The sequence below is a fragment of the Hyla sarda genome, chromosome 6 (assembly GCF_029499605.1).
Source record: "Hyla sarda isolate aHylSar1 chromosome 6, aHylSar1.hap1, whole genome shotgun sequence".
NCBI lineage: Eukaryota > Metazoa > Chordata > Amphibia > Anura > Hylidae > Hyla > Hyla sarda.
Window position 1 is genome coordinate 232,117,860 of NC_079194.1, and position 11,574 is coordinate 232,129,433.

At 42.8% G+C, this 11,574-nt stretch overlaps 1 protein-coding gene across 1 annotated transcript; it reads right to left on the bottom strand.

Annotated features, from left to right (window-relative positions):
• Positions 1-6,532: 6,532 nt before the first annotated feature.
• Positions 6,533-8,331, bottom strand: FIBIN (fin bud initiation factor homolog). The gene has a single exon (XM_056526696.1). The coding sequence runs from the start codon at positions 7,625-7,627 to the stop codon at positions 7,013-7,015; it is 615 nt and encodes a 204-aa protein (XP_056382671.1). The 5' UTR covers positions 7,628-8,331; the 3' UTR covers positions 6,533-7,012.
• Positions 8,332-11,574: the final 3,243 nt, after the last annotated feature.

The following is an 11,574-nucleotide window of genomic DNA, read 5'->3' on the forward strand; positions in this document are numbered from 1 at the left end:
ACTTTGCTCGAAGTACACCCGAGGCTAGATTTATCGCTATAGGTGGTTTCTAGAGCTATTGCATATAGCAGTGTTTTCCAACCCAGTCCTCAAGGCACACCAACATTCCGGGTTTTTTCAGTTACTCCATTGGAATAGAACAGGGAAAAATTAAAATCCTGGACTGGTGGTGTGCCTTGAGGACGGGGTTGGGAAACACTGGCATATAGGAATGCTGCATACTGTATATAGGCCTATTTTGGTCTTATGGCATTTGAATTTATCAACAACCCCTATACCTTTTCCCCTGATGAGGTCCCTTTGTGGTGTGACCAAAACGCGTAGGGATAGGTGGTGAGAGATATGTTCTATTGCTCACTTTTCTGTAGACCACAGTACATTTGTTTACCCTTAGTTCTTAACTGTTGGTGGAGGGTTTATATGGTTTGTCCTTGCTGGCTCACAATCAGAAGCCCTGGGTATTGTCTATTATACCTCACAATATAGTGGTGGATGTTTTTTTTTTTTTTTTTACTTCATTAAAAATTAAGTTTTAAGCACTTTCCTTTGATATTTAATACATTATGGATCCACAGCAGAACTTCAGGCATACCATTGGATTGATGTTATGTATTTTCCCTTTCTATGATGCTGATTTGCAGCAGTTTTGGATGGGGCTTTAGCCCTTCTCGTTGGGGCTATTTCAAGTCAAGAAATGACAAGACACTTCTGTGTCGTCCTTCGTCACAAGGATTTACAAATCCATGTAGGAAAATTCTACAGTATTTTGCTTGACATGGATTAACAGTTGAGATGCAGTTTTCAATTTTTTTTCCGTGTGAACCTAGCCTAAGCCTTGTGCAGTTCCTTTTCATGGGTTAGACATCCAGTATGAAACAAGAAGAGCATTCCCAGGCTGCCAACCTTTAAGAGCCTATTCATACGGCGGATTTTCTGAGTTGAATCGAGTGGAAAAATTCATCTTGGAAATTCCGGTGCAGCAGCCTTTCATCCCTTTCAATGGGATTCTGCTGCACCGTGCTCACATCAAAATTTCCTCAACGGAAAATTCTGCCATGGAAATTCTAATTCTGGACACTGAAAAAAATGAACATTTTTGGCGGTATCAGATATTGGCATCAGTAGAGACAGCACATGTCTGAGTGGTCAAAGAAAAGCCAATATTTTGCTGCCTGAATGGGCCCTCAGGAAAATTTATTTGTGAATTTCCTCTGTGGATCCGCAATCTACATGGAGCAGAAATGATCCGGATATGGAACTTTTGCCACAAACATAAGTGATGTCCTATTGACAGATGGGACTTCTCTGCTGGACTTTGCTTTTACCAAAATCCAATTCCATGAAGGACGTTTTGTTTTGGAATAAGGCTGCTGCAAGTGTTTCCTTGTTGAATTTCCCTGTGGAAATTCTGAGTGGAATCTCAGTAATGTGAACTAGCTTTCCACTTCAGTAATGACAAGCCATGGCTATGTTCACACACTGTTTTTAGAGTCTCATTTTAGGCAGTTTTTTTTTGTTAATACATAGTTTTTTTTAGCCCTTTTTGGGTTCCATTTTTCAGCTGTTTATAGCTGAAGAAGCATCTCAACAAATGTTGTGTGAACATAGCCTTTGAGTGCAATAGTCACGCAGCCCTAGGGCTAGGTTTCCACGCAGTTTTTTTCTGGCATATTTTGGAGAACTGCCTCTGCACATTTTGACCTAAAGCTGGGAGTGTATTCAGAAGGAATGGGAAATATAAAGGAAGGACTTATATTTCTCCTTCTTACTGGATCCACTTCTGACTTTGGCTCAAAAATTGCAGTGGCACTTTTACAAACTGTGTGGAGACCTAGTCTTAGGCCCCTTTCACACTGCCCGTATGCCCTGTCAAATTCGGCCGTCAAACTACCTTTTTTTTTTTTTTGCAGTTTGACGGATGTAATTTTGACGGGTCATACAGGCCAATAATGCACCTCAATGGACCCATAATAGTCAATGGGGTCCATTGGGCAACATTATTTTCAGAGAGAAAAAGACAGTGCAAGCACAATTTTTTCTCTGGCTTTTCTCGATCCTAAAATAACGGAGGACAACCGGCAGTGTGAATGTAGCCTAAGGCTGACATGTACATACTGTACATATAGTTCACCTCTGACAGCTTCTATGTGATAATGTGCGTGCTGTTTAATACACTTGTAGGAGTATATAACTGGTCCTTTCAGAGTATCTATAACTTAGTAGGTGGACATAAGACTGTAAATTACTTAAGGACCTATAAATTCAGTGAAATGCATCTTCTTGAACCTCTCTGGCGGTGAGTGTATCCAATTTCATGGGACTCTTGTGCTTGTATAAAATTTATGATCAATTAGTCTATTTTACCGCTAATAAAATGGGAATATATGGACACGTCTTGCAGTTAAATGTGGTATACAATGAAGTGAGCCCTATGGGAATAGTATTCCTTTGTGGAGCATAGCTGTGCATGGTGCAGCACTTATAACCGTATGTGATCTCCAACCAGCTGTTATAATACTACAACTCCTACCAGGCCCTGACAGCCCAAGGAAATTGGGAGCTGTCATTTTGCAGCAGCTGGAGATCCATGAGTTATAGATCAATAGTGTATGGAATACATGTGACCATACTATTTATTGGTTGAGATAAATTGTGAAATTAAGCTATTAAGCTTCTACTGAAATGTCCGTAGATGATCATATCAATTTTAAGGGGTTATCCAGTAATAGAAAAACAGCTAAAGGGGTACTCCCGTGGGGAAAAAAATTCTAATCAGCTGGTGTCAGAAAGTTAAACAGATTTGTAAATTACTTCCATTTAAAAATCTTAATCACTACTTCCAGTTGCCTTATGCTCAAGATATACTTCAGAGAAATGTGTGAAGTTCTTTCCAGCCTGTACACAGTGCTCTCTGCTGACACCTCTGTCCCTGTCAGGAACTGTCCAGAGCAGGAGAGGTTTACTATGGGGACTTGCTTCTTATCTGGACAGTCCCTGACACGGACAGTGGTGTTAGCAGAGAACACTGTTGTCAGACTGAAAAAACTACATCATTTTCTCTGGAGCATACAGCAGCTGATAAGTACTGGAAGGATTAAGATTTTGAAATAGAAGTAATTTACAAATCTGATTAACTTTCTGGCACCAGTTGATTTGAAAACATTTGTTTTCTGCTTGTTTTCACCGGAGTTCCCCTTTAAATTCTTCCAAAAACATTGGATAACCAGAGTTAGTGTGCTGTGTGCTTTCTCCCAAAAGTGTGCAAGCTTGGACAGATACCAATGGCCTCTGGGCTCAGGACCCAAGGAGAGTAGGATATTCTGTACACTTGTCATAATGCAACTGGTGTAGGTAGTGGCCCATTGTAAATGTACCATCCATTGGTCTTTATATACACATAGCTGTCTTTATCACAATATAAAGCGTCTGTGAGGGTTCATTAAAGGAGGACTCTGGATGAAAAAAAAAATGAATTGGTGCCAGATAGTTATACAGATTTTGAATTACTCCTTTTTAAAATTAAGCCTTCTATTACTTATCAACTACTGTATGCTCCAGAGGACGTTGTGTAGTTTTTTCCAGTCTGACCACAGTGCTCTCTGTTGCCACCTTTGTGCATGTTAGGAACTGTCCAGAGCAGGAGAGATTTGCTGTGGTAATTTGCTCCTGCTATGGGCAGTTACTGTCATGGACAGAGGTGTCAGCAGAGAGCAATGTGGTCAGACAGAAAATAACTTCCCAATTTCCTCTGTAGTATTCAGCAGCTGATAAGTACTGAAAGGATTACGATTTTTAAATAGAAGTAATTTACAAATCTGTTTAACTTTCTGGCACCAGTTGATTTAAAAAATATTCCCTCTAAAGGACCACTTTAATCCTGAACATAACATATCTTGATTATATATTATTTTTGCATAGACCAAACCGTTTTAGTATTATTTTAGTATATATTTGCAAGGGAGACATAGTCACAAAAATTTCAGGCAGTTACATAAAGAGCAATTGCTTTACATAGGTTAGAATATTAAGATTCATAGCTGCAGGGATCCTCAGATGCCTTTCGTTGTCTTGGTGCCTGATATAGAGGACATAGACCAAGCTGCATACAGGACATAGACCAGTGGTCTCCATATTGAGGACCAAATTGAGTTGTTGCAAAAACTGGAGGTCCTCAGTGTGAAGACCACTGAAATAGACTATAGACTAGACGTCCCAAACCCTTCATCGCTTTGTCAGCTAATATCAACTTTAGCTAATGCATTCGGGTGACATGGGACACAAAAACATTGAATTTACAAATTTGTTGATACACATTTTGATTCTTAATCTGACTCTTATATTATGATATCCCCTGGGGGTGTTCCATGCTTAGGATATGTCTGCAGTAATGTCAATTGGGGATCACTGCAATAATCTGTTATAACCAAGACTGTAATAAGCTGACAGCCAGAGTATTATTATTATTATTATTATTAATAATAATAATAATAATAATAATACTACAGTGAAATCTCCCTTAGTGGAACCTCCCAATAATGGACAGTTTTTAATTCCCCGGCAGAGTACCATAAGACTTAATGTATTTGCCCCCACCGAACAGGGGAAATTCCCAATAGCGTCCGCGGACACACCTGAAAGGACAAAACACTCCCAATAGGGGACAATAGGGGACAAAACACTCCCAATAGGGGACAATAGGGGACAAAACTCTCCCAATAGGGACAATAGGGGACAAAACACTCCCAATAGGGGACAACCAGGCTTATGTGCTGTCCCTACCTTGCACAAAGGGCCACCATCAGGGGGTACAGCCAATACCCCAGAAAGGGGCCCAGGCCCCTGACGCACCCCCTGCAGAAGCCCCAGTAAAGAAGCAGAAGATCAATGTTTAAACAGTGGTCTCCTGCTTCTGTACATCCACTGGCAACATCACTCACCCCCTCCTCGTGCCACTTTATTTCCCTGTGCCAAATCACCCCCCCCCCTTTATTACCCCCTGTGCCACATCATTTCCTCTTGATCCCGCTCCCCCCGTGACATTTTATTCCCCCTTTATTACCCCATGTGCAAATTCATCACCCCCTCTTTACCACCCCCGGTGCCATTTTATTCCCCCTTTATCCCCCTGTGCCACTTCATAAAGAGGGGGCGATTAATTTACACAGAGGTAATGAAGAGGGAATGATATGGCACAGGGGGGGGGGTTATCAAGAGGAAATGATATGGCACAGGGGGTAAGGGGGGATAATATGGCACAAGGCATGGGGGAATAAGGTGGCACAGGGTATAAAGGGTGGTGAAATGATACGGGGGAGGGATAAGGGAAGATTAAACAACACTGGGAGATTGGACTGTAATATTGCTTTTTATCATGTTTAATAGGTAATTACACCCAGGAGTGAGTACTGGACAGTATTCTGTCATTTAGGAAGAATTTTGAGCCTTTTTCCCAATAAGGGACATCTCTGAATAGTGGACGCTTTTTTTTATTCCCCGTGAGTGTTCGCTATTGGGACATTCTACTATAATAATAATAATAATAATAATAATAATTATTATTATTATTATTATTATTATTACAATGCAACATGATAATGTCACCACATTAACTACACAAACTTCATATATAGCTTGGAATTAATGCATGGACGGCAGCAGTCTAAAAAGAGAAAGGAGGACTCATATGATTTAATAACTTTATATATATGATAAGAATAGGGGTTTTCTGAAATTACAAAAAAAAAAGGATCTGCATTTTCCTGCATTGTCTCTGGGATGTGTCTGGTACCATTCAGATTGAGGCTGAGCTGCAATAGCAGACAGTCTATATATACAAGAGGGGCGCTGTTGTAGGGAAATAAAACAGACTCATTTTAATTCTATATAGAAATAGCTAAGTACAATGCATAATACCGTGATGCACTAGTAACAAACAGTTCAGGGATTTCATTTTACAGACAAATAGGATCTGTGATAGGATGCTACTTATATACAGCAATACTGATCAAATAAATAAACTATACCGGCGTACATTATATCAGTTATATTACAGAACCTGTGCATATCCTGTCATAAAGCTTTTCTATATAAGTTAACTAAATAAATGCTGAGAGGATTATAGATACCAGGGGGTTATGGTTCTGCCAGCATTTGACACATTTATAAGGATCAACCAAAATGTTGACATAGAAAGCAAATATTTAAATATTAAAAAGAATGCATAGACAGATTTACAATGCATTTTATTACTTCCTTGTAAACTATTCGGATGATGTCATGGGTTCCTTTAACCCCTTCACTATCCAGGGGGAGGGGGGGGGGGTCTGCAGTGTACTGCACAGCAGCTCTTAGGGTCTATTCACACGACAGAATTTCAGCTTGCGGAATTCCGCCTCAAATTAAAGCCCATAGACTTCTATGGGATTCTGCACTCCCATTCACACTCCTGAATTTCCGCTTGCGGAATTCCGCAAGCGGAAATTCAGAAGTGTGAATGGGAGTGCGGAATCCCATAGAAGTCTATGGGCTGTAATTTGAGACAGAATTCCGCAAGCGGAAATGCGGAATCCCATAGAAGTCTATGGCCTTTAATTTGAGGCAGAATTCCGCAAGCAGAAATGCGGAATCCCATAGAAGTCTATGGCCTTTAATTTGAGGCAGAATTCCGCAAGCAGAAATGCGGAATCCCATAGAAGTCTATGGCCTTTAATTTGAGGCAGAATTCCGCAAGCAGAAATGCGGAATCCCATAGAAGTCTATGAGCCTTAATTTGAGGCAGAATTCCGCAAGCGGAAATTCTGCCATGTGAATAGACCTTTACTATAACTGAATGAGCCTGTTGGCTGGTGGACCATGAGTGCGGCATGGTATCACCTCCAATAAGAGGAGGTCTTCTTCAGATTGAGAGTCACACAGATCTTTAGTGGATAACTGTGTTGTACTATGTGAACAGCGTTACCCATCGCTATGTATCAACTTGCATAAATTAATAGGGACAATGAATTCCAGCTTCTCAAACCTTCAGGTAGTCATTTTTCAGTCTGCTTAGTCTTGCACCATGACTTCGAATAGTTAAAGAAAGAAGTTCGTGTTTATCCCTCAGTCCCAGGGAGACGTCTAAGGTTTCCTTCAGAACAGCTCTAGTGTGGATCATCATATCCACAAAGTCGTCATTTAACCCCTTCAACTCGTTCTTCTCATTCTCCTGGCTCTGCTTAAATTTGATCTCCAGCTCTGTCAACGATTTGTCCGAATTGGAGAAGGCTTCGCTTATCTGAGACGATTCCCTTCCAAGATACTTTCCATAACTTTCCTCGCCATCCAAGTCGTAAGATATGCTTTTACCAATGCTTTCAATGGCTCTTTCCACATCTTCAATGTGCCTTTTTATCACTATAAATTCTTCTCTCAAGGAGAGAGCTTGTCCATCTCCTGGACAGGATCTTTCATCTGAAACTCTGAAAAGCATCTGACACTTCTCGGGGTCATCGTTCTCCTCATAGTCCCCATCAGGAACAAAGTAATGGTGCAAAGTTCCATTGGACATTTCTGGCTGGAGGGGTCCATTGTAATAACCATAGCATAGGTTGCACACAATTCCCAACCACAGGAGATAAATTCCAGTCATTGTAACTTGTTCGTCTCTCCAGCACCGGAGGCAAGAAATGGAATACTGTATTCTATGACAGCGTGGTGTCACAGGAGTATAAGGATTATAACCCCCAAGCTATACTCCAGCAAGAATATTTTGCTTTGACGTCTGGATCCACCCTTTGCATTCCACAAGCTGATGATATTTACATTACCGAATGAAATATTGTCCTGTGGTTTCCAGGTCTCCAGCACCTTGGGAGTGTAAATCTGCTTAAATAAAATCCTTCTTGGTTTGCAGACAAAATATTGTGAAGAATACAACAGACTCTGGTGCCTTCTTAAGGAGCAGTCGGAGTAACACACGACTTGTCTGTGGTGAGTGAGATTGGTCTCTTCTGCTGGATGCTACCACACTATTTCAACATCTGGGCTGCTGTTGGGGAGCTTTTTCTCCTTGTTGGCTGATGACATGCCTAAGAAGAGGTATCTGTTCTCAGATTACATGGTTTCGTCACTGTAGGAGCCAAGGAAAAGTTCTGCAGAAGAATCCTTTCTGTAGGTCCTAGCTAGTAAAGCTGCATTAAGCATTTCTTCCTTCCTGCTGAGTGTAAATAATACGGCAAATAAAGCTCACATCCACCGATGGATTTGGACACCGATGAAGCATTACGTCTGCAACGAAAGAGTTACCAAGGGAAGCACGTGTGTAACTATAAATAAACACGAGCCATTCCTGGTGCCTAGCTCCAAGACGGAATTTCAAAGCTGTTTTCCAGTCCTGTGCTGGGACAAAACCAATATTTATATCACCCAGTGTTTTCCTCCAGAATATAATCGGGAAAGAGTATTTTGGAAAACCTTCAGGCAGTGTTATTTGTTTCCCAATTCACATTGTATGCTCTTGAATGAAACTTTTCCTTAGGGCACATACAACTCCTTAGTGCACAGAATGCAAGGAAGGAAAATTGCATGGGGCTAAGCTTATACTCCCCCCACCCTTCTTAAAGGGGTAAACATTTTTTTTTATCAACTGGGGCCAGAAAGTTAAAAAGATTTGTAAGTTACTTCTATTTAAAAAATCTTAACCCTTCAAGTACTTATCAGTTGCTTTATGTTAAATTTCCTTCCTGTCTGACCACAGTGCTCTCTGCTGACACCTCTATCCATTTTAGGAACTGTCCAGAGTAGGAGCAAATCCCCATAGCAAACCTATCCTGCTCTGGACAGTTACTAAAATGGATAGAGGTGTCAGCAGAGAGCACCGTGGTCAGACAGAAAGAAAATAACTTCCTGTGGAGCATACAGCAGCTAAGTTCTGGAAGGGTTAAGATTAAGAAATAGAAGTAATTTACTAATCTGTTTAACTTTCTGGCATCAGATGATTTAAAACAAAAAAAAAGTTCTCAAGGATAGTACCGCTTTAACCCCTTAACGACCACGGAGGTAAATGTACGTGCTGGTTTGGCGGTACTTGGCGCACCAGGACGTACATTTATGTCCTGTGTATGACTGCGCGCATCGGAGTGGTGCTCGCATCATACACGGCAGGTTCCGGCTGCTATCAGCAGCCGCGGACCCGCCGGTAATGGCCGTCATCTGCAATCGCACGGATGTCCGCCATTAACCCCTCAGATGCCGTGATCAGTACAGATCTGTAATGGCAGACGGAGGTCCCCTCACCTGCCTCTGTCCGTCTCCTCGGGTCTTCTCCTCTAGTCTGAGATCGAGCAGACCAGAGCAGAAGATCACCAATAATACTGATTAGTGCTATGCTCTATGCGTAGCACTTAAAGAGTAGCTCCCACCATCCTATTTTTTTTCTGTCCCTGCCTATTGCCAATCTATCCCTAACCCCCTCCCTGCTTTTAATTTTTATTTTTACTATATTAAAAATGCCTTTTGTCTGCCTGGCAGTGTGCTCACTACCAGGCAGACTTCCCCAGCAGGCACCACGTCACTGATGCCTGCTGGGGGGGACTTCTGCCCTTAGTTCATCTACACAGGGTGCCTCCAGCTGTTTCACCACTACAACTCCCAGCTTGCCCTGACATCTATTGGCTGTCAGGGCATGCTGGGAGTTGTAGTATTGAAACAGCTGGAGGCACCCTGTGTAGATAAACTATTAGTTAGTTACATGCAGCGCTGCGGAGCCAGCCCTTCTCCTCCGTCTCCTTCCCCTCACGCTAAACCCCGTTCCCTCCATCACAACCCCCCCCCCCGCATACCCCGTTCCCTCCATCACAAACCCCCCTCCCGCATACCCCGTTCCCTCATTACACTTACTGCAGAGTCCGGCAGCGGGTGTGCAGGGACAGCGGCGGCTACGAGGCGGCGGCAATGTGAGGGAGGAGTGGCCTCCCAGCCAGTGGCCGGGGAGCCAATGCGCTCGCTCCCTGCCTGTCTGATTGACAGGCAGGGAGCGAGCGCAGGCTGAATGAAAAAGGACCGATGCCTGGTCGCATCAGTCCTTTTTCAGGCGTGACGTCACGCCAGGCTGCAGCCGGCCACTAGGAGGGAGACCCCTAGTGGCCGGTTTTCAAATGTAAATTAAACCATTTTAATAAAAAAATAATAATAATAAAAGTATATTACAGATATGTTGTAGTACATAAGTACTACAACATATCAAAAAATAATGTTGGTGACAGTGCCCATTTAACAGTATTAGCAATCAAATGATTGCTATAGTTAGTCCCCTATGGGGACATAAAAAGTTAAAAAAAAAGTTGAAAAATGTAAAAATCAAAAGTAAAAAAAAAAGTGAAAAATCCCCTCCCCCAATAAAAATGAAAATTGTCCCTTTTTCCCATTTTACCCCCAAAAAGCGTAATTTTTTTAATAAACATATTTCACCGTATATCACATATACCATATACCATATATCACCGTGTGCGTAAATGTCTGAACTATCAAAATAAATTGTTAATGATCCCGTATGGGGAACGGCGTAAATGTGCAAAATTTTAAAAAAGCCCAAAAATCCTGCTTTTTTGTCACATTTAATTCCAATTTTTTTTTATAAAAAATTATCAAAAAAAATAATAATAATAAATATATATATATATATATATATATATATATATATATATATATATATATATATACCGTATATACTCGAGTATAGGCCGAGTTTTTCAGCACGATTTTTCGTGCTGAAAACACCCCCCTCGGCTTATACTCGAGTGAACTCCCCCACCCGCAGTGGTCTTCAACCTGCGGACCTCCAGAGGTTTCAAAACTACAACTCCCAGCAAGCCCGGGCAGCCATCGGCTGTCCGGGCTTGCTGGGAGTTGTAGTTTTGAAACCTCCGGAGGTCCGCAGGTTGAAGACCACTGCGGCCTTCAACATCATCCAGCCCCCTCTCACCCCCTTTAGTTCTGAGTACTCACCTCCGCTCGGCGCTGGTCCGGTCCTGCAGGGCTGTCCGGTAAGGAGGTGGTCCGGTGAGGAGGTGGTCCGGGCTGCTATCTTCACCGGGGAGGCCTCTTCTAAGCGCTTCGGGCCCGGCCTCAGAATAGTCACGTTGCCTTGACAACGACGCAGATACGTCGCTGTCAAGGCAACGGCTCTATTCCGGGCCGGAAGCGCGGAGAAGAGGCGCCCCGGTGAAGATAGCAGCCCGGACCACCTCCTCACCGGACCACCTCCTTACCGGACAGCCCTGCAGGACCGGACCAGCGCCGAGCGGAGGTGAGTACTCAGAACTAAAGGGGGTGAGAGGGGGCTGGATGATGTTGAAGGCCGCAGTGGTCTTCAACCTGCGGACCTCCGGAGGTTTCAAAACTACAACTCCCAGCAAGCCCGGACAGCCGATGGCTGCCCGGGCTTGCTGGGAGTTGTAGTTTTGAAACCTCTGGAGGTCCGCATGTTGAAGGCCGCAGTGGTCTTCAACCTGCGGACCTCCGGAGGTTTCAAAACTACAACTCCCAGCAAGCCCGGACAGCCGATGGCTGCCCGGGCTTGCTGGGAGTTGTAGTTTT

Excerpts from the sequence above, each read along its gene's own strand:
- FIBIN (XM_056526696.1), bottom strand. The coding sequence starts at position 7,627 with ATGACTGGAATTTATCTCCTGTGGTTGGGAATTGTGTGCAACCTATGC.